Source organism: Rhinolophus ferrumequinum, chromosome 10, assembly GCF_004115265.2.
Source record: "Rhinolophus ferrumequinum isolate MPI-CBG mRhiFer1 chromosome 10, mRhiFer1_v1.p, whole genome shotgun sequence".
Classification (NCBI taxonomy): domain Eukaryota; kingdom Metazoa; phylum Chordata; class Mammalia; order Chiroptera; family Rhinolophidae; genus Rhinolophus; species Rhinolophus ferrumequinum.
This window is the reverse complement of record NC_046293.1, coordinates 87976569-88000386: the sequence shown is the minus strand read 5'-3', so window position 1 is coordinate 88000386 and position 23818 is coordinate 87976569. Positions and strand designations below refer to the sequence as shown.

General features: G+C 44.2%; 1 protein-coding gene across 1 annotated transcript in view; it reads right to left on the bottom strand.

The window, feature by feature from the left end:
• Nucleotides 1–23582, bottom strand: part of LOC117029421 (maestro heat-like repeat-containing protein family member 2A) — a 79349-nt gene extending 55767 nt beyond the window's left edge. The window contains exons 1-10 of the mRNA XM_033118686.1: nt 23476–23582; nt 23013–23135; nt 21936–22098; nt 20734–20826; nt 20133–20287; nt 19627–19767; nt 3638–3736; nt 2974–3052; nt 2308–2418; nt 1302–1375 (exon numbers count right to left, since the gene is read on the bottom strand). Coding sequence (XP_032974577.1) covers nt 1302–1375; nt 2308–2418; nt 2974–3052; nt 3638–3736; nt 19627–19767; nt 20133–20287; nt 20734–20826; nt 21936–22098; nt 23013–23135; nt 23476–23574 — 1137 coding nt within the window. The 5' untranslated portion in view covers nt 23575–23582. The remainder of the gene's footprint in view (nt 1–1301; nt 1376–2307; nt 2419–2973; nt 3053–3637; nt 3737–19626; nt 19768–20132; nt 20288–20733; nt 20827–21935; nt 22099–23012; nt 23136–23475) is intronic.
• Between the last annotated feature and the right edge of the window lie 236 nt (nt 23583–23818).

The following is a 23818-nucleotide window of genomic DNA, read 5'->3' as shown; positions in this document are numbered from 1 at the left end:
ACAAGGAACTCATACAATTCAACAACAAAAATACAAACAACCCAATTGAAAAATGGGCAGAGGACCTGAAGAGACATTTCTCCAAAGACGACATACAAATGGCAAATAGACATATGAAAAAAAGCTCAACATCACTAATCATCAGAGAAATGCAAATAAAAACCACAATGAGATATCACCTCACCCCAGTCAGAATGGCTATCATCAACAAGACAAATAGTAACAAGTGTTGGAGAGGCTGTGGAGAAAAAGGAACCCTCATACATTGTTGGTGGGAATGCAGACTGGTGCAGCCGTTATGGAAGGCAGTGTGGAGGTTCCTCAAAAAATTACGAATAGAATTACCATGTGACCCAGCAATCCCTCTCCTGGGTATTTACCCAAAAAATCTGAAAACATCTACACATAAAGACACATGTGCTCCAATGTTCATTGCAGCTTTATTTACAGTGGCCAAGACATGGAAACAACCAAAATGTCCTTCGATAGATGAATGGATAAAGAAGTTGTGGTATATGTACACAATGGAATACTATTCAGTGGTAAGAAAAGATGAAACAGGACCATTTGTGACAACATGGATGGATCTTGAGAATATAATGCTAAGCAAAATAAGTCAGACAGAAAAAGCAGAGAACCATATGATTTCACTGAGATGCGGTATATAAACCAAAAACAACAAAAGAATAAGACAAATGAGAAACAAAAACTCACAGACACAGACAATAGCTTAGTGGTTACCAGAGGGTAAGGGGGGTGGGGGGTGGGAGATGAGGGCAAGGGGGATCAAATATATGGTGATGGAAGGAGAACTGACTCCGGTGGTGAACACACAATGGGATTTATAGATGATGTAATACAGAATTGTACACCTGAAATCTGTGTAACTTTACTAACAATTGTCACCCCAATAAACTTTAATTTTTTAAAAAATATGGCTTCTCAGGCCCTACGCCAGATGAGATGTTTGAGGTCTTCTCTCCCCAAACAAACCACAAATTCTCAGGGGGCAGAATTAGTATCCTCTAGAGCTCCCTGTCCCCACTGGCCACACCACAGTGCTGCCCACTGAAAAGAATCAGAATATAGAAAAGAACCACCTGTCCACTTCTCAAACCTTCCCAGGTTTTGAAGAGCCCAAATGTAACCCACGGGCAGTGGTCTGAGGTCAGAACTAGCTTGGCAAGGGTGCTTTACCTCAACCCTCACCCCCAAAGCCTTCCCCTCTCCATTTTACAAGACCTCAAGTTCTCAAGAAAGCAGCCGCCCTCCCAGCCTAAACACCCCGCCTTTCTGCTCACTGGTTTGAGGTTGTCCTGAATCACAATAATGGTTGAATGCATCACCTCTCTCTGCAGTTTCTCTGTCTGGGGCACTAGAGAAAAGGCAGACATGCAGTGGAGGATCAGTTTCCCCCCTCCTCCTCTGTTGTTTTGGGGGGCATAAGAAGATAGGTCAGAGGGATTCTAGGTACAGTCCTGGTCTTCAAAGGCCAGGTGGAACCCCAGAGGTTATCTCCACCATCCCTTTGCTCCAAACCAGACTGAACAGTGACCTAAAACAGTATTTTCATCAAGCTGGCACTTGAGCCTCAGCCATTGTCAGTCTCCCGTGACTGCCCACACAAATCCACCTCACCCCTCCCGCTGTTCTCCTACCCTCTGCACATTTCGACCTTTCAAACAGCCACCACTGCTCTTTACAGAGTGAATTCCCTCTCCTGACTCACGCTCTCCTTCCCTGCTCTCAGAACATCTCCTCCACGGAGCCAGTCCCATCTCCCCTGACAGACTGACGCCCTCTGCTCTTCTGCCACACGTCATGCTCACATGTAAGCAACTTGCCGCATATGATTTCACATCATTTCGCTGTGTGAACAGGCTCAGCTTCCCTACCTGATAGTGAGCTCCTTGAGAGCAGGAACTGTGTCTTATTTATGTATTTTCCATGCCTTGCACCATGCTAGGCACACAGCGAAGGTTTGGCAAACACTTGATTGAAGTTGAAGCCCACACTCCTAAATAATAATCATACACTAACCACTATATGTTTTCTCATTTAATTCTCACTAAAAACACTTACGATAGGTATTACTGTACCTCCATTTCTTAGATGAGGAAATAGAGGTACAGACTAACGTAATCTGCCCCAGTTTGCATAGCGAATAAGAGTCGAAGTCAAGATTGAACCCACTGACTTACACTGAGTGTAAAACTACGCTTTTAACTACTATTTGGGACTGGCTCCCAGAAAAAGGAGATCTCATGGGAGAGAAGATCCATAGGACTGGGCTCAACCCCCACTCACCTTCCTCGAACACACTCATGAACACTTGAAGGGCTGATACTGCCTTGGCTGGGTCCTTGGATTCCATGGTCTTCCGTATTAAGAATACCACCTGATCGCTGTACAACTTTGCTATCAGAAGGGCATGAATACAGGGAATCAAGGGTATGCTTAGTGGCAGGTGGTAAGCAGGAGTAAATTATGCTCACGGCAAACCACTGATGCCACGGGCTGGACAACGGAGGGTCCATTGGGTTGGAGAAAAAAAGGAGGAAGAAAGCAAGCCGGTGTTTGTCCAGCATTTCCCCTGTGCCAAGATTGGGGAAGATGTTTTTCCTGAGCTAGGCCTGGCCCTCCGCTGCCCCACCATGTGCCCTTTTGTATCTCTCTCACAATCGTCAGTGCTATAATCACATTAGCACCTTACTGAATTGGAAATGACTGAAGGAGAAAGGGAAGCCAAGCCCAGGGGACGGAGTGGGAACAGAAGGGACAGGGTGGAGTAAGGTCTACGCCCTTTGACATTCATTGAATTTCAGACAAAGTTGACATGCATTACTTTGCATCTCGTTTAGAGGATGGAAGCCCCTTGTGGCAATCTAGGCCCCCACTCCAGTCCTGGGAGAGACAAGGTCCTGAGTACCCACCCACACACATACCTGGGGCTCCGGAAGTGTGTTAACTTACTCAGGATGTGGAAAGCCTTCAGGGTGAGGCTGTGGTTCTTTACAGAGTTAGGATCTGAGTTGTTGACTTCTTCACTCAGCTGTGGGGAGACCAAGGCCATCAGACCTAGGAGGACTGAAGACCTAGGAGGACTGAAACCAGAGGCCCTGGGCATAGATGGGGAAATCAAGGCATGCAACCATGAAAAGTGTGCACTTGGCCATAAGGATAACACGAAAATAGAACCCAGGAACCCACACTCACAACCCCAAAGGAAAGAAGGCAACGGCCAACAAATTACACAGATGGAAGCTAACAACTTTTTGCAAAATGTTCAGTTGTCCTCTTCCTACTCTAGACTGCAACACAGCAAGCCTGACATTTCCCACGGGCATGATAGAGTGGTTTGAACGGCCTTTTAACCAGTTTAGGGGGAGCAACAAAGGCCTCCACCCCCAAGAAACATGCAGAATATATCCAAGTTACCTCACAAAGAATGTCCCACTCTGCGACCAGAATCCAGGCATTTGCCTAATCCAGGGAAGCGTGAGGTGTATACAATTAAGGTCACCATGCAAAAGACACCTGGGCCATGTGGACGTTGTGACCTGAGCTAGGGGAGCCATCGCCTCCAAAGGAAAGAGGAAGAGCAAGCCTGGGACACTTCCGGCCCCACAGAACTCACCTGGTTGAACAGAATGCCTGTAATGTTTTCCAGCTGGGATTCCACATTAATTCCTCTGCAGTCACTGCGAGCCAGGGCACCCACAAGTTGGCAAATACACTGTGTATGTAAGGACAGAGTCAGCCAGCCCTTGCCACTGCCTCAAGGGACAGCGGCTGGCCTCACGTCTCTCTGAGGACGGCCCATGCCGGCATAGCTTCACACTGACCTCCTAGACCTTTTAAAGAAAAGCTCAGAGTCTAGTTTTCCATAATCAAATATGGCCACAAGCTGCTGTTTCACCTCACCCAGGAAGCTACACTTATTTTCAAATAATCTCATTATACCACGGAAACACTTAGGGCAATTCAACATTGCAGGTGCTGGCTGACTTCAAAGAAGCAAGATAAATTAATCACGGCCAAAGCAAGAACTGGTTCTATTGTTCTCTGATTTTCAAAATCCAGAAAACCAAGTTTAAAAGCTTAAATACCTACCCTCTAGCTAATGGATTCTATTGCTTTGTGGGTTGTTCTTATTGCTTGTATGACAGTTCTACAAATAGCTATAGTTTCCATATGTGTAAACGTTCCATTTGACTTTCTAAAAACAGCTTTATTGATGTCTAATTGACAGATAATAAACGACACGTATTTAATAAGTTTTTATAAATGTAGACACCCATGAAACCATCTCCATAATTAAGATAATGAACATATCCATCACTGCCAAAAGTTCCCTCTTATCTCTTTGTAATCCCTCTTTCCCCACCCCCCAACACCTTTCCTTTTCCCAGGGAACCACTGATCTGCTTTCTGTCACTATAAATCGCTCACTGGTTTTTTAGAAACGGCCAAACTGTTTTCTAAGATGGTTGTGCCAATTTGCATTCTAACAGATGTGCAGTGGCGTTTCTCTGTGATTTTGAATCTCCTAAGGTCAAAATGATGCTCAGCAACTTCTCCTGCCAAGTTGCCATCCCCGTATCATCTCTGATAAAGCAGCTACTCAAATTTTGTCAGTTTTTAAAATTCTTAAATTGAGTTTTGAGAATTCTTTATATATTCTGGATACATATATATGATTTTCAAATATTTTCTTCCAGCCTGAGGCTTATTTTTTCATTCCCTTAAAAGCTTTCAAAAAACAGAAATTGTTCACTTTAATGAAGTCAAATTTATTTATTTTTTCTTTTATGGATCATGTTTCTGGTGTTGGAACTAAGATATCTTTGCCTCAGCAAAGTTCACACAAATTTCTCCTATACTTACATGTAGAACTTTGATAGTTTCAGGGTTTACATTTAAGAATTATCCATTTTGAGCTAATTTTTTATACATGGGGTGAGGTATGGGTTGAAGTTCATCTTTTTGCATATGGATATCCAAATGTTCCAGCACCATATGTTGAAGAGACTATTCTTTCTCCAAACAATTGTCTCTTCACCTTTGCCAAAAATCAATTGACCATATATGAAGTGTGATCAAAAATTATGCTGAATGGTGCTGCCAAGTGCCATCCAATGGAAAGGCAGGGGTCTTCAATATGGGAAGTGGCACGTTGAACCTTAGTAACAATGTGTGACAAATTTCACTTCTTTGGTGCAATCAGTTGGGTGTGGGCTATGGTTGAGAGAAGCTGTGTTTTAAAGTGTGCCGTAAATCATCCTCCATCATGACAACACTCTGTGTCACACATCACTTCTGGTACAGCAATTTCTGTCAAAGAAAAATGTTACGGTGTGTCCTCATCTACCTTATTCACCAGATCTGGCACCATGTGACCTCTGGCTCTTCCCCAAAGTCAAAATGACCATGAAAGATCAACGTTTTGAATCGATTCAGGACATCAAGGCAGCCATGACAGCACAAGACACTCATGAAAGAGGACTTCCTGAACTGTTTCAGAAAGTGGCAAGAATGATGGGATAAGTGTGTTCGAAGCGAGTGAGGGGAATTTTGAGGGGGATTAATGGTAATGTGTCTTTTACTGTAATAAATGTTTTTATTTAAACATTCACTATATCTTTTAATCACGCCTCGTATGTGTAGGTCTATTTCTGGATTCTCCTCTATTCTGTTCCATTCATCTATCTGTCTATCTTGATGCCAATATCGCACTGTCTTCATTATTGTAGTAAGTCATTCATTTTCTAAACTGTTTTGGCTATACTGGGATTTTTGCATTTCATATGAATTTTAGAATCAGCTTATCAATTCTCATTTTTTAAAAAAAGCCTGCTGGGATCTTGACTAGGATTGTATTGAATCTATAAATCAATTTGGGAAGAACTGATATTTTATCTATATTGAATCTTCTAATTCATGAATACAGCATATATTTCCATTTACTTAGGTCTTCTTTAATCTCTCTCAGCAATGATTAGTAGTTTCCAGTGTACAGGTCTTACATATCTTTGTTTTTCAGATTTATTAGAAAAGTTAGAAAACTTTTTCAAATTTTTATATAGATGATCATGTTCCCTGAGAATAAAGACAATTGTACCTCCTTTCCAATCTGTATGCCAATTAGCTCAAGTTGTTTGATAATATTTAAAACTTTTATGTACTGATCATCTACTTGCTCTATCCATTATTGAAAGAGGGGTGTTGAAATCTCTGATTGTGATTACAGTATACACCATAGAAACTAATACATACAATAGTATATTAGTTTCAGATGCACGCCATAGTTATTCAACGTTTATATATCTAAAGAAGTGATCACCAAAAAAATAAAAGAAAAAAAGGAAAAAAAAAAAGAAGTGATCACCATGATAAGCCCAGCAACCATCTGACACTGTACCACGCTATCACAATATTACTGACTATATTCCCTATACTGTACATTACATTCCCATGACTTATTTTATATCTGGAAATTTGCACCTCTTATTCCCCTTCACTTTTACCCCCCTTTCAATTTTTCAATTACAGTTGACATTCAATATTATTTTATATTAATTTCAGGTGTACAGCATAGTGGTTAGATATTTATATAATTTAAGAAATGATCCCCCTGACTAGTCTAGTACCTGTTGCCATGCAGCAGCCTACCCGTCTGTCTCCTTGTACCTGCCCCTAAAGCAAGGAGAGTCTGTGAGATGGATCCTTTTAGGGACTTTGCTTCATCTTTGTGCTTGCACCTTATGTCCCCCTGTTTGGCCCTAGAAAGATGGGCCAATGACGAGTAAGATTCCCCACGGTGGGGGTCGGGGGGAGGGAGGACAACTCAAGCCAGGCGGAGCTGCGTGGGGACCAACAGGAGAATCCACGGGGCTCATAGAGGTGGGCACAGCCCCCCACCTCCCCCAGGCTAAGGAGAGCCTCTGCCTCTGTGGCTGCATTCCTTCCCACAACCTGCAGGGGAAGAGACTCAATGATGTGCTCTCCATCTATTCGTATGCATATAGGTTTTGTCCCTTGGGGAAGTACATACATCCTGAGACTTACGGTCCAGCTGCCTGCAGGCAAGGGTGATTGGCTGAATTAGTTTCCTATTATAATGTATGGGATTCACAGATCTTGAGATTGACACGCTTTATCTCCTCTACTTCCCCACCTAAGTAATAAAAAGCTATGTGTGGGCCCAATTCGGGGTTCAGCCCTTGAGGCTGCAGTCCCTTGGCCCCGCTTGCACACTATTCTTGGCTACTGTATTTCTTAAGCCTGCGCAGCCCTCCTTGCTCCCCACAACCCTCGTCGCGTGGGTCACGACAAGTACCCACCTGGCACCTTACATAGTTATTACCGTATCATTGACCATATTCTCTATGCTGTACTTTACATCCCCGTGACTTTTGTAACTACCAATTCGTACTTCTTAATCTTTTAACCATTTGCCCCCTAAACCCCCTCCCATCTATCAACCCAATAAATCTAGTACTCATCTGACACCATGAATAGTTATTACAATATATGGGAATATGCTCTACCCACATCCCCATAATTACTTTGTAACAACCAATTTGTACTTTTTAATCCCTTCCCTTTTTTCACCCACACCCCCAACCGCTCTCTCATCTAGCAACCATCAAAGTATTTTCTGTATCTATGAGTTTGTTTGTTTTGTTTATTTTGTTCTTTAGATTCCACATGTAAGCAAAATCACATTGTATCTGTCTTTCCCTGTCTGACAAACTCCATGTGGGGAGCCATAATTTCTTGTTATTCTGTAGCCTTGCAAACTGGCTCAGTTTATGGTTAACTTGTTTTAGCTCTTAAGGCATTGTCTCTGCCTACACCTGGAGGGTGCTTGCAAGCTGCTGAGGAATGAGGTGGGAGTGGCCGGTTCCCGGACACTGAGGACTGATGATTATCAGGGTAATTGGTGGGCTTTGTCATTGAGATAATGACTTTGGGAGAGTTTCAGTGAGTCTGTAGTTCATATGTAAAAGTTGCAAATTTTACTTTCAATGAGGAAATGCTCATTCGTGATTGTTAAGCTGCATGTACACAGGTGGTTTATATTGGTAAAGGAAAGTAAACTCCGCGCTTCAGGATCACTGAAGACTGGCCGCATCATCAATTGTGTGAGTGTCTCTTTTTCATTCCCACTCCCCTTGTCAGGAACTGTTCGACTCGTAACGGCTGGTCCGCTACATTTTGGCGCCCAAACAGGGACCTGAATATAGGGGTAACGGTGAGGAACACCGCGTGGTTAGGATCCGGCTCAGATTGTGGGGCTTAGTTCATGGATGCGCGGTGAGTGAGGCACAGTCCCCTTGGTCGAATGTGTGTGTGAGTGAATGGTAGCTCCACGACTTCGTGTTACGGAGCTTGTTTGGGCCCTAATCTGAGGTTCCGGTTCTGTCATATGGCATAATGGCGATTGGGGCTCCATCCCACCAGTTCGGGGGTTTATACCGAAACGCCTTTGTTACGACAGATTTGGTACCGAGAAGGGCACGGCCAGACGGGCATCTGAGTGAAATTTGTGTGAAAGAAGGGCCGAGTTAGGGAACAAAGAAATGGGTCACGCTAGCAGCAAGGACCTGTATGTTAGAGGACTTAAGAGATTACTTGCCGCCCGTGGCAGCAGGGTGAGCAAAGAGCAATTAGATAAATTTTTAGAATTTGTAAGAGAAGTTTGCCCATGGTTTCCAAATGAAGGTACCGTCAGCCTGGAAACCTGGGAAAAGGTTGGGGACAGATTGCAGGATTATTACACTGTCCATGGACCGCAGCAGGTCCCGGTGGAAACATTTGGATTGTGGACACTGATTAGAGATTGTCTAGATTTAAAGAGGGAAGGTTGCAAGCTCGAGAAAGTGAAACAGGCTGGAAATGAAAAAATTCTTCCATCTGCCGCCTCTCTGGAGGAGAAGGAGGAGGGGGAGGAAGTCAGGTATGCAGAGGGACTTGCTAAGCATAATAAAGAGCTAGGAGAAAGGGAGGGGGTTGACTGTGCCAAGGAAGCTCCTATGCATAATAAAGAACCTGCTAGCCAGGGACCTCCAGATGATCAATGGAAAAATTTAGACCCTCAAGATCAGGAAGATTTAGAGGAGGCTGCAGCTAGATATGATAGAGAAAAATATCCGCCAGTAGTGGCTGTGGCACAGGAGAGTAGGAAGCCTCCTGATCCTATACATACACTTACACAACAAATAAAAATTCTACAAGGCCAACTAGAGGAACTTAAAGTCACTCGGGAGGGAGAGAGCCTTTTTGGACCTCCCCGAGTGCCGTATACTGAGGAGAGTCTCGGGCCTCCTCAAAGTCTTACCAGACCTTCATTAGTTATGTATACCAATCCTTGGAATCCAGGGAGTAAAAATCCCCCTGTGAGCAATCCCACTGCGCCGCCTCCTGAGGGACCCCGCGTGTGGGATCCTCTGCTGCCACCACCGCAGCCACCGATTTGGGACATGTTTACTAAGCCTCTGCCAGGTTATGTTAAGCCAGGTTCAGATTCTGTTGTGCGCTCCCCTCTCCAAATGGCTTGTGAAGAGGCCCGCAAGCAGGGGGAGTCTACGGAAAAATTTGGAGTATATCCTCTTATTGAAAGAACTGATCAGGCAGGAAATGTGTTTAGAGAATGGAGACCTTTTCAGTGGAAGCAAGTAAAGGAATTAAAGGAAGCTTGCGCGCAGTACGGTCCTATTGCCCCTTTTACTATGGCCATTATAGATGCATTGACGGGCGAGGCTACTCCCCCGGAAGATTGGAAACACATCGCTCATGCTTGCCTTTCCAGAGGCGATTATCTTTTATGGAAATCAGAATTTTATGAAAATTGCAAAACAAAGGCTAATGAGAATACCTTGAGACAAATTCCTGTTACTTTCGATATGTTAGCAGGAGAAGGCTTATACGCTGAGTTAAGAAATCAGATGGGCTATATGCCTGGTGCCTATGGTCAAATTGCCGCAGCGGCTAAGGACGCTTGGCGAATGTTGCCTGATTCCTCCCGTAAGAAAGAACAGGTTACTCACATAAGGCAGGGGGCAGATGAGCCTTTTCAGAAATTTGTGTCTCGCCTTAGTACAGCTGCAGGGCGGACTTTTGGTTCAACGGTGGCCACTCAGGCTTTTATTAAACAGCTTGCTTATGAGAATGCTAACTCTGCCTGTCAAGCAGTTATCAGACCATTTAGAAAAAAGGGAACTTTGTCTGATTTCATTCGCCTATGTGCCGATGTGGGTCCTTCTTATTCTCAAGGCATAGCTTTAGCCGCGGCTTTGCAAGGAAAACCTATAAAGGAAGTAATGTATCAGCAGGCAAGACTTAACGCAGGCAGCCATACAGGAGCTTGTTTTACTTGTGGAAAATTGGGACATCGAGCGGCTCAATGCCCTCGCAAAGCCGAGCCCGAGAATTCAGCAGCTCCCACAAAAAAGCCGCCAGATATATGCCCTAAGTGTAGGAGAGAAAAACATTGGGCAAATGAGTGTAAATCAAAAATAGATAAAGATGGAAAACCCATCCAGGGAAACTGGGTGAGGGGCCAGCCCCAGGCCCCGAATCAACAATGTTATGGGGCACTGCAAATTCCGGAGCAGATACAGGGACAAAAAGGGAACGGGTCCCTGAGAGAAAACACATCACAGATTTATTCAGGGCCACCGCAGGCAGCGCAGGATTGGACTTGTGTTCCACCACCGACATCGTATTAACTCCCGAGATGGGAATGCAAGCGTTGCCCACAGGGATCTTTGGGCCATTACCACCAAAAACTGTAGGTTTATTATTAGAAAGAAGTAGCACTACTATGAAGGGGATTCATGTTTCCCCGGGAGTTATTGATGAGGACTTTACTGGAGAAATTAAAATTATGACCCATTCACCTTTAAACATTTCAGCCATACCTGCTGGGACTCGCATTGCTCAGCTAATCATTTTGCCTCGTATAAAAATAGGAAAAAATAGACAAAATCAGAAACGTGGAGACCAAGGATTTGGTTCTTCTGATGCTTATTGGGTTCAGGAAATAAATAGAGATAGGACAGTTTTACAGCTTAAAATAAATGAAAAAAGTTTTCAAGGGATTGTTGAACGCACTCATGACACATTAAAAGTCAATTTACAAAAAATAAAAAAGGGGGAGTTGTATCCCCTGACGCCCCATAATTACCTGTCTCATTCTCTCTTTATTCAAAATTTTTTGACTCTGGATGCCCATGGTAAGAGTGCTGCAGAGCGCTTTTGGCATCCTTCTACTGCCACTCAGGCTTTGGTCAAATGGAAAGACCCATTTACAGGCTCTTGGCAAGGCCCAGATCCAGTCCTCATATGGGGCCGAGGGCATGTTTGTGTTTTTCCACAGGAGGCAGAGGGCCCTCGGTGGCTGCCAGAACGATTGGTGCGACATGTGGACCCTCTCTCTGCTGATGACATTGATGACCCTCAGCAATGCAGAAGACCAGACGTATTGGGCCTATGTTCCTGATCCACCAATCCTCCACCCTGCTGTATGGGAAGGTCCTGAGATTCCAGTCTATGTCAATGATACTCACGCCCTAGGATTGCCTTCTGATGGACACATAAAACAACATTTGGAAAGTTTTGTAAATCAGGCACTCCCTGCAGTCAGGTGACTGATTTACAAGACGGGACTAGAGACTGGTCTAAGAAATCTGTTAATGTATCTGCTTGTGTTCCTTCCCCTTATACACTTTTGATTGGAAATATTAATGTACATTTTGTAGGAGTTCAGTATATGGGAGATGTAATTCAAAGTATAAAAGTTAAATCTTATTTAGAATGTCATAATAATAGTCAATATGATTGGAATCGGGTTCGTTTACATCTTCAAGGAATTTGGCATGATGCTAATGTGTCTTTAGATATGTTTCGGCTTCATGATGAAATTCAAAATATGAGAGAAGCTGAACCCTTGAAATTTGATGCAGCCCAGGCTGCTTCTGAGTTTATTGATGTTCTTAGGAATGCTATGCCATCTATGCCTCATATTACCCATTCTGTTATGCTTTTTCTTACATTGGGCATCTGTGTCTGTTTGGTTCTGTGCCTTCTCCCCATTCTCATCAAATGTTTCATCAGCAGGATGTTAGACTTGCGAGCTGACATCCATCAGCTTAAACTTAAGACAAAGCCCTGAGCCTTCCTCCCCGAGCATTCAGAGGGACAGGATAGTCAAAGACGGGTTGTACTTAGGCACCGCTTCAACACCTAAGACAGGGCTTGTATTATAAAATATAAGTTCCAAGGACGGGTAAGTTGAAGTCGGCATCCCGAGACACCTAAGTCAGGCGCTGTCACCTCGCCATCCTAGCCGGATGGGTTTTGCTCCTATAAAATAAAAAAGGGGGAGATGTGGGGAGCCATAATTTCTTGTTATTCTGTAGCCTTGCAGACTGGCTCAGTTTATGGTTAACTTGTTTTAGCTCTTAAGGCATTGTCTCTGCCTACACCTGGAGGGTGCTTGCAAGCTGCTGAGGAATGAGGTGGGAGTGGCCGGTTCCCGGACACTGAGGACTGATGATTATCAGGGTAATTGGTGGGCTTTGTCATTGAGATAATGACTTTGGGAGAGTTTCAGTGAGTCTGTAGTTCATATGTAAAAGTTGCAAATTTTACTTTCAATGAGGAAATGCTCATTCGTGATTGTTAAGCTGCACGTACACAGGTGGTTTATATTGGTAAAGGAAAGTAAACTCTGCGCTTCAGGATCACTGAAGACTGGCCGCATCATCAATTGTGTGAGTGTCTCTTTTTCATTCCCACTCCCCTTGTCAGGAACTGTTCGACTCGTAACGGCTGGTCCGCTACAACTCCACTCAGCAAAATACCCTCCAGCAAAATACAGTCCAGGTCCATCCACAGATGGCAAGGTCCCATTCCCTTCCATGGTCAAGCAATATTCCATTGTACAAGTTGTGATAAAAAAAAATACGGTGAATGTTTAAATAAAAAAAATTATTATAGTAAAAGACACATTGCCGTTAATCTCTCTCAAAATACCCCCAATTCTCCCCCACCCCCTTTGAACACACTTATCCCATCGTTCTTGCCACTTTCTGAAGCAGTTCTGGAAGTCCTATCTCATGAGTGTCTTTAATTGCGCTGTTGTGGCTGTCTGGATGCCCTAAATCGATTCGAAACGTTTATCTTTCATGGTCATTTTGACATTGGGAAGTGTCAGAAGTCACACGGTGCCAGATCCGGTGAATAAGGTACATGAGGACACATGGTAATGTTTTTATTTGACAGAAATTGCCATACCAGAAGCGATGTGTGACACAAAATTTCACGTTAATGCATTGTTTGTGATCCATGATTACAGCCGGGAAATAACAGCTTCTCTCAACAGTAGCTCACACCCAACTGACTGCACTGAACAAGTTGAAATTTGTCACACGCTGTTACGAAGGTTTGATGTGCCACTTCCTGTATTGAAGGTCCCTGCCTTTCTGTTAGATGGCACTTAGCAGCAGCATTCACCGTATTTTTTTTCTTTTTTTTTTTTTAATCAGACCTTGTATGTATGTACCACCTCCTCTTTATTCTTTCATCCATCAACGGACACCCAGGCTGCCTCCACATCTTGGGCATTGTAAACAATGCTGAAGTGAACATATGGATGCATACATACTCTCGAAATAGCATTTTGGGTTTCTTTGGATACATACCCAGAAGTAGGATTACTGGGTTCTTCTTTGTCTCTTGTTATAGCTTTTTTACAAAATGTATTTTGTCTGGTATAAGTATTGCTATCCCAGATTTTTTTTCCCCCATTTTCATGAAACATCTTTTTCCATCCTTTTACTTTCAGACTGTGTGTCATTTGATCTGAGGTGAGTCTCTTGTAGGCAGCAAAAGCATATGTAAGGGTCTTATTTTCTTATCCAGTCAGCCACCCTATGTCTTTTGGAGCATTTAATCCATTCACATTTAAAGTAATTGTTCATAGACATGTAATTATTGCCATTTCATTATTCATGTTTTTTATCTTTTCTTCTCCTTCTCCTTCCCCATCTCCTTCTCCTCCTTCTTAAAGCCGTCCCTCTAACATTTCTTGTAATACTGGTTTGGTGGTGATGAACTCCTTTAGCTTTTCCTTGTCTGGGAAGCTCTTTATCTGTCCTTTAATTCTAAATGATAGCTTTGCTGGGTAATCTTGGTTGTAGGTCGTTGCTTTTCATCACTTTGAATATTTCCTGCCACTCCCTTCTGGCCTGCAAAGTTTCTGTTGAGAAATCAGCTGGCAATCTTACGAGAGCTCCCTTTTAGGGAACTGCTTTTCTCTTGCTGCCTTTAATTCTTTGTCTTCAACCTTTAGCATTCTAATTATGATGTGTCCTGGTGTGGCCTCTCTGGGTTCGTCTTGTTTGGGACTCTGCACTTCTGGGCTTGTATGTCTGTTTCCTTCACCAGGTTAGGGAAGTTTTCTGTCATTATTTCTTGAAATAGGTTTTCAATTCCTTGCACTGTCTCTTCTCCTTCTGGTACCCCTACAATGCAAATGTTGTTATGATTGATGTTGTAACAGAGGCCACTTAAACTATCCTCATTTTGGGGGATTCATTTTTCTTTTTGTTGTTCTGATTGGGTGTTTTCTGCTACAAATCATTGATTTGATGCTCTGCTTCATCTAATGTACTGTTCATTCCCTCAAATTCTTTAATTCGGTTATTGTAGTCTTCATTTCTGACTTTTTTTTAATGTTTTCTATTCCATTTTTACATTTCCTATGTCTTTGTTAAAATTCTGAGTTCATGTACTCTTCCCTAAGTTCATTGATCATCCTTATAATCAGTGTTCTGAAGTCTGCTGCTGGTAGATTGCTTGTCTCCATTTTGTTTAGTTCTTTTTCTGGAGCTTCATTCTGTTCTTTCATTTGGGACATGTTTCTTTGTCTCCCCATTGTGGCTGCCTCCCTGTGTTTGTTATATGTATCAGATAGGGCTGCTATGTCTCCCAGTCTTAGCAGAGTGGCCTTAGGTAGTAGGTGTCCTGCTGGGCCCAGTGGTGCAGTCTCCCTGGCCACCTGATCTGGATGCTGCAGGTGTGTCCCTTATGTGCATTGGGTGTGCCCTCCTGTTGCAGTTGAGCCTTGGTTACTGTTGGCATGTCAACAGGAGAGACTGACTCTCAGGCTGATTGGCTGTGAGGACTGACTATGACTACAGAGGAGAAGCTGTGGTGCAGGGGCTGATCTTAAGGAGCAGGGTTTGCTTTAACAGAGCTCTGGTGCCAGCCCAGCCTGCTCTTTGTGTGTTTTGTCCTTGGAGGCAGCCAGGTGATGCTCCTGCTCAGTCTGAAGCTGGCTACCTGGCATGCCAACCCCAGAGACTCCTGGGAGAGGACCCACCATAGGCCAAGTTGAGCTGCAGCCTGTGCCCTGCCAGGGGCCACCTGGCATGAGCCACAAAGCAATCTGCAAATGGCTGGGTTGGGCTTGGAGGTACCTTGAGAGGTCAAGCTGCAAACTGAGGCCTGGTGCTGCTAGTGCCGGCTTTGAGGCTGCTCAGCCAGAGGTATGGGACACACTGAAGCCAGATGCTGGTTGTTTGGGTTTTGTGAACCTTTGAGAGATTTTAGGAAAGTTCACAGCATGAACCAAGACAGCTTGTTTGCATGGAAAAGCCACTGGTAGTGGCTTGGGTGTGCCCAAAAGTTGGGGGGAGGGACCCTCAGGGAATCACCACAATGGGGCAAATGAATGGTGTTAACCAGGTTGATGCAAACTCAGATGTGGCTCCTGCTTGCATATGCATGCCAATACTGGAATCTGCCAGTAGTTCTGTCTGGGATAAAGCTACCCCTCGAGCCCTTGCTCTGAAGCCAGACAACTCAATTCCTTTCCATATGTCCCTGCTGTCTTTCAAGCTGCTGCCTCAGTGCTGGAGCTCAGAGGGAGTGTCTGTCAATGAGTAAGTTTGTACACAGGCCCTTTAAGAGGAATGCCTGGGACTCCAGCCGCCTTCTGTCTCACCCAGCCACAATCTTTGTTGGTTTTCACAGCCAGAAGTTGTGAGGACTTCTCTTCCCAGCACGGGAACCCTGGGCTAGGGAGTCTGGTGTGGGGCTGGAACTCCTCTCTCCTCAGGGGCGACTGCCACAGCCAAGATATCCTCCCAATTTTTAAATGCCACATACAGGGGTGGGACCAGCCCATTCCACGACTCTGCCCCTCCTACCAGACTCAAGGTCGCTTCTTCTGTATGTTTTTAGTTATAAGACTTCAGTTCCGCTAGACTTCAGGCACTTCTCAATGTTGGTTGTTCTGTAGTTGTAATTTTGATGTGGCCACAAGAAGAAGAAAGCACAGCATTTACCTACTCCATCATCTTGACCAGAAATCCTATTTTCCATTTATTTTTGAAAGATATTTCCACTATTATAGAATTGTACGACATAGTGTTTTTCCTTCAGTACTTTGAAAGTGTTATTCCACTATCTTCTCACTTGCTTTGTTTCCATTGAGAAATATACTCTTCTTGTTGTCTTTATTTCTCCATATGAGACATGTTTTTGTTGTTGTTCTTTTGTTTTTATTTGAGGCAATTAAAAATTTCTGTTTTTCACCGGTTTTGAGGAATTTGATTATGGCATGCCTTAGTGTAGTTTTTTTTTATATTTTTGTGTTGGGGTTCATTGAGTGTCTTGGATCTGTGGGTTTATACTTTTCAGATTTGGAAAATTTTCAACCACTATTTCTTCAAATATACTTTCTGTCTCTCCCCTTTATGAGGGGACTTAAAGTGCACATAAATTAGGCTGCTTGAAGTTGTCATATGCTTCATTGATGCTTTCTTTCATTTTGTTCATCTTTTCTTTTTTCTATTTCATTTTGTGTAGCTTCTGTTGCTAGGTCTTTAAGTTAACCAGTTTTTCCTTTGGCAATGTCTAATCTGATATTGATCCCATCCAGTGTTGTTCTTTCATCACAGATATTCTAGATTTTAGCTCTATGCGTTCACTTTGGATCTTTTTAAAAAATATTTTTCCTTGTTTCTATTTAATTTACTTAATCTTTCCTCTAGTTTTTAAACCAATAGAACATAGTTATACTATCCATTTTAATATCCTTGTCTGCTACTTCCAACGTCTGTGTGAGTTCTGGGTCAGTTTTGATTGATTTTTCTCCTTTTTATAAGTCATATTTTCCTGCTTCTTGCATGCCTGCTGAATTTTTATTTAATGCCACTCACTGTGAACTTACCTAATTGGGTGCTGGATATTTTTATATTCTTGTAAATATTCTTGAGTTTTCCCTGAGAAACTGTTAAGTTACTTGGAAATAATTTGATCCTTTTTGGTCTTGCTTTTAAGATTTGTTAGAACCAGAAGTGCATTCTGTTAATTTTGTTAATTTTAGAAGCCTACTGTTAATTTTGCCCCAACACATCCTCAGTATTCTACCTAATGCCCTGTGAATTAAGAGATTTTACGTTGGTTAGTGGGAATGAGTATTATTCTTGGCCCTGTGTGAGTTCTAGCTACTGTTCTTTCAAGTCTTGGTTCGTTTCCTTGCCTGGGACCATTTCCTCACACACACAGACTTTTTAGTATTCTGCCCTGTAAACTCTAGCTACCTTGGTCTCCCTGGACTCTCGTCACCACCTTCTCAACTCAGGAAGTCCGTCAGATTCTTCCTAGGTTTCCTTTCCCTCTGCCACTGCCTTAAGGAAGTAAGCTGGGGCAGTTATAGAGCTTATTTCATGTTTATCCCGTCTCTCAGGTATCACTGTCCTTTGTTGCCAGATGTCCAATGTCTTGAGAACCATTATTTCATGTATTTTTTTTCAGTTGTTTCAAGAAAGAGAGTAAATCTAGCCTCAGTAACTACACCCTTCCCAGAAGCAGAATTCTCCTCACTGGATTTTGAATATTTAACATTTCCTCTCTTTTGGTTCACCTGATTGACCCCCAAAATGGGCCAGCCTTCCTAAGTAGAGCTGGTTAGTGCTAGTTGATGGCCAAACAAAATTATACTACAGACTGACAAATATCTCGATTCTTAACCACTATCCCCTGTAGTGACAGAGGAGGAGGAGAGAAAAGGAAGAAGTAGCCAAAACATTTCCACTGTCAACCAAGACATAGGGGAGAATCTCTACCTGGCCAATCTGCAAACTAGCAGTTAGGTTATGAATTTCATCCTCCAACTCGCTAATTGACTTCTCAGAGCAAAGCTCTGTTCCAGATTCATAGACCTTACCCTTAGGCAATATGTGAGAGGAGGGTAAGTAAATAAGATACTGTGGCTGATCCACTAATGGAGAGAACTCAGAGCACATACGTGAGAAAGGTCAACTCTTCATATACCAAGGTGGCAGTGCAATGGTAGACCACAAACTGTGGTCCCTGAAACTTGATGCTAATAGGTGCTGCACTCAGATAAAAGTTCTCCTCTTGGAATCTTACAAGTGCATATTAACATCTTGAGCAACCATGAAAAATGTGCCTCCCAGATGCCCACTCTGAGGGGCATAACTGACCAATATCTCTAGCTTCCATGCTCTAAAACACATTACTGTGTTAAAACTGAGGCCCAGTTCCCACAGGTTTCTGCCAGCCAATAACTGAGCATGGCAGATCCTCTAAGGCAGGCCTACTCATGCAAAATGTGGGAATTTTCTGATGGGTAATTTTGGCTCAATGACTCCCTGTTGGCATTGCTAAAACTTTCTTAGAACTACACTATAATCTTAGCCCATCCTCACTTCTTTCCTCCCTCCCTCCCTCCTTTCTTCTCTTCTTTCCTTCCTTCCTTCTCCTTTATCAAGGGTCAGACCTGCATCTCAGTCGACGGCCCTTCCAGCCTCCTCTGGCTCCTTCCATTTTCCCTCACAAGTGTTCCTCCAATAAACCTCTTGTACCTTCAATTCCAATTGTTATCTGCTTCTTAGAGGACCAAACTAAGCCACATATTGAAGACTATGAGAAGTTCTACAGTTAAGAAATTTGTTTAATTTTTAACTCAGTATTTCCCGCCCATTTTGCTGAAAAAAAACATTCTTTTTTGTGGAATACCCATTAAAAGTTGGCAGGGACCTTGGTTTGAGAAATGCCATTGAACTGAAAGAATGACTGAAACAACAATCAGAAATTTTGGGTTCTGGTTCTCAGTCCTCTTCTCTTAAAAATATCTAATATTGGTATAACATTTCTATCATAGGCAGAATTCTGACCTGGCCCCCAAAATTCCAGGCCTCTGGTGTGCACATATCTTCTCCCAGTTTCTCAGTCAAGCACTAATCTAAGTGTTGATGTGAAGGGATTTTGCAGGTGTAATTAAGGGGAGTCCCACACCAGTGGACCTTAAAATAGGGAGATTACCGAGGTGGGCTGGATCTAATCTCATGAGTCTTTTAAATCTGGGTCTTAAAGTCCAAGACAGAGAAATCAGAGATATTCAAAGCATGAGGTAGATTTTACAAACGGGCATGGCCGAGTTCCAGTAAAACCTTAGTTTACAAAAACAAGCCTCAGGCTGGATTTGGCCTGTGGGCCATGCTTTGCCGATTCTAGCATTAACTACTCAATAAATATGGAATACATGAAGTAGTTAAATTTCCTTTTTACCTCCACCCCAATCACCTGGGAAATGTAGAATGGTGTCACTTTTGTGGATTTCAAAGTCATTAACCATCGGGTTAACCGCTTCACTTCGTTCTTGAGTTTGGATGGAGGCATGAGAGAGAAGAGGTGGCCAATTATCACCAGAACTTGTTCTGTCACCTGTGCCAAGGAGACACAACAAACTTGCCTTAGCAAAGGGATCAAGACAGTACAGGCCCTCGGGGGCTTTGCCTTATTCATCTTTGTATTCCCAGGGCCTCACACAGTGCCTGGCAAATGAGAGTAATCAGTAAATGTAAACTGCATACTTAACAAATAAGTGAATGGATAGTGGAGTGTTTTCAGACTGTGTCCTTTTCTGGAGAATGAGAGGAGAAGCCTGGGGAGAGTCACGCTGCCCTCCTGGAAGAGCCTGGTGAGTCGGCCTTCCACCGGCAAGTGGACAGATACGGCCCTGCCTGACCTTGGCTCAAGCCTCACTCCTTCAGCCCGTCCACCCAACCCCTGCTATCTCCCAATCCCACCTTGTCCTTGTTCTTCAGGGACCAACGGTTGAAGAAAACCCGGAAGGTGTGGTAGGCCTTGATGGATGCTGCCTCTTTTGTGATGCCCATAATTTCATCATCGTCAGCGCCCAGCTCCAAATGCTTCTGGGCACTGATGACCAGTCCGTAGAGCACTGTGAAGGGAAGAGGGAGTTGGAGCTGCCTCTCACTTTTTCCTTCCCACGATGGAAAACATACACACCTTTTGGCACAGTCCTCTTATCCTCAACCATAAAAGGGCCTCTAGGGTCCTGTGCTGAGAAAGACCAACCTATTGACTACCTCCCCAACTATCTTTCCTTTCTGACCACACATAGTCCACCCAGCAGGCCAGAGAAAGTGAAAGAGAACAGCTGTCAACACCTACAGCATTCCTACCAAGCTTGGACCTTGTCCCAAACCAGGCCAAGAAAGGTCAGATGGAGACGGGCACCTTCTCACACATGGCCTGCTCCCAGCCACCACCTGCCCTTTCCGTAGCCTTCTGGGATCTACATTCAGAGGGACTCAGTCTTTTCGTGGCTTTCATTCCTCCCTCTCCAGTTCCAACAAAGCCTTCCCCAGACCCTCGTGCCCTCACCATGACATAGTGCCAACATGTCATTCTCCTCTTGAGCCATCCTTAGAACGCGCAGGATATATTCCCATGTGACACCAATGTAGGCGACTGTACCTGGGAGGGAGAGTACAAGAAAAACATCCCTATCCCAGGGAGAGGAGCCTCCCAGCCTTAATGTACAAAACCTTATTGATTAGGGGCCTGGAGACCTGGGTTCTGATCCTAGCTCTGCCTCCAGAGAGTCTGGGCAACCTGGAGCAAGTTACTTAATTGAGCCTCGTTTCCGCTTCCCCAACTGTTCAATAGGACTAAGTTCCTAAGTGACCATCTCACAGGGCTGCTGGCAAAACTAAGCTCAATGATGGATGTTAGCAGAGCATACAAATGCGAGGTATTGCCACACCCTACATACACACACTCCCCTCCAAGGACTCTTGAAGAAACAAAAAGCTCTGCTGTGAGACACATTTCCAGCTTCTGCGCTTTCTGTGCAGCCTGACCCACAGGCCCTGTCATTTTGAACCTAATGCCCAGAAGGCCAGCTCACTACCCCCAATGTCTCTCTGGCCCCAACTCCAAGTGGTAAAGAATGGGCAGGTACTGTCATTTGCCTGGTGACTTGATTTTTTTTTTTCACACTTTGTGATTGAGGGAGGGGAGCGGAATGGGTAAGAGAAACAGGGCTGTCACCAGGAGCCAGCAGGATGGAGAGTGTATGGCGATTCTCTGCTTCATCCTGCGACACTATTACCTTCCAAGCCTCTAGTCAAATTCAAAACTTTAGGTTCCCCTAAGCAAAGCACTCCTCACTTCCTCTTTTGCCCCTCCCCACTGCTGTTGAATGGGGGCTTTCAGCATTCTCGCTCCATCTTTGTTCCTAAGTCTTGTCTGCCCAGCCCCACAGTCTCCCATACCCTAATACTCCCTACTGTGCTATTCCTGGTCTCCAGGAACTCCCTCCTGAGTTCCCATCAGCCCACAGGGGTCTTGGTTTGTCCCCCTGCCCCCAATACATACACCCACGACTGAACTAAGTGGAGATGACAAGTCCAGTGAGAAGAGGACAAAGTCAAGAGGATAAAGCTATCGTCTAGAGTCCATACAGCACCCCCACCCTCTGCTGACTCTGTCGTCTTCTCACACTGACTTTTTTTTTCTTCTTCTTATTTTTTTATTAGTTTCAGGTGCACCCAGACTGACACTTTCACCAGAGCGAGCCATACCCTGGCAGAGGCTGAGCTTCCCCACTGCAACCAGGAGGCTCCTTGGGGGCACATTCTGCACAGGAAGTTTGTCCCATAGCTTGATGACGATCATTCCTGGAAAGTGGGACCCCAGAGCCAGTAGGACCGCAGTGCACATATCCTCTAGTTCTCCCTCTGGCTTCTGGAAAGAGAAAGACTAACTGTTCCAAGGCTAAACCCCAAGACGCGTCCCTCGGCTTCTGGGAATCAGTTTTGGTCAATAAGTGATCTTCCTCTGTCTAGAAGGCAGGAACTCACCTACCTCATCCTAGCACCCCATTCAACACCTTCCCCGTGATGGAGGACAAGAGCTTCCTAGGGTGTGTAAGGGGACAGGAAGACAAGAAGTCTGCAAAGTCTCTGGCTTGTGAGTTGGGGTGGGAGTGGGGACTGGGGTTTCCCGAGCACAGAGCTTCCCCTGTAACAGCAAATGAACCATCAAGAAGGTGGGTAGATTGCGGAAGCAACTTTGGAAAGTCCCTGATAGGTCAGGGGTCTTGATCAGAAGACAGGTGTGCCAAGGAAGGTGGGTAAACTGGAAGACACCATGTATGTAGGTAGTTAACAAAGAAAATAAGAAGCCAGATTAACCCAATGTCAGGAAAATACGTACAAAAGCATGTGGCTAGACGGATAGGTAGACATAATAAATGGTCAGTCCAAAGGTGGACTAGCAGACAAGTGGGTAGATTTAAATAGGTTAATAAATAAATGTACATGACTAGTTGAGTTGCAATAACAAAGGAGGAGGTTTAGGACACTGTGAGGACCAAGGCAGGCTGTGAGGCCAAAAGCCTAGATCCTTCCCCCACTTTCCATCTCACTTCTCCAACCTTACCTCTCCACTTCATTTCCGTATCTTCCAGCTCACAGTTCTTGAGACATGTTCAGGGTACAAGCTAGAGGCTCTAGTAAATTGTTTAGAAACTTGAGGTGCTCATCCCCAGATACCACTTAGTTTCCAAATGTCATCACCCACCAGAAAGGAACTCCTGGATTTAGGCCTGGGATCCTTCCTTCCCCACAGTCCCCAACCCAGAGGCGTGGACTCCTCACCATTGTCCTCAGGTAGTTGACAATGACATCTGTCACCTTCTGGTATACTGTAATTCCCAGCTTGTTATTTAGGATTTTGACTTCCAGCAACTTGAGGGTTTGTAAGACATCATCTGCTGGCAACTACAGGAGACAGAGGGCTCAAGAAGAAAGGAAGATTGAAGGGTGGGAAAAATAAAAAGAATAATGATCCCTGGTAGAGAAAGGAAGAGGACGCGTGACCTTAGAGAGAGGATTAAAACTAGACCCCTGGGGTGAGGGGCGCAGTGGTGGGGAAGGTATGGGTCAGACTGGGGACATGGGAACCTAACCTGGAGCTGTGAATACACTGGACACAGTAGTGCTCTGCTGACTGGAAACTCTTCCCACTCTCCTGGCACAATGGCTATATGCTCAACCAGCTACTTTTATGGAGGTGGTCCTACCCTGGCTAGAGCCAGGAAGATGTCTGAGATGTCCTCACCTGACCAGCAAGTTGGAGTGTCTCCATAAAGGTCTCGACATTCCCTCCTGAGATATCGCATTCCAAGTCCCCTTCAGCGGTCTCTGAGGAACCTGCCATAACTCTAAGTATCTCTGTAAGAAATAAAGAGGGTGGTATCAAAGAGCGAGGTCCAAGATGGCAGATTAGGTAGGCTATGCTTACTGCATCCCAGGATCACACCAAAATTACAAATAAATTATGGAACAATTAACCTCAAAATAATCTGAACACTAGCTGAACAGAACCGCTATAACTAAGGATATAAAGAAGAGGCCACATTGAGACTGGTGGGAGGCCCAGAAATGCGAAATGGGCTGACCCC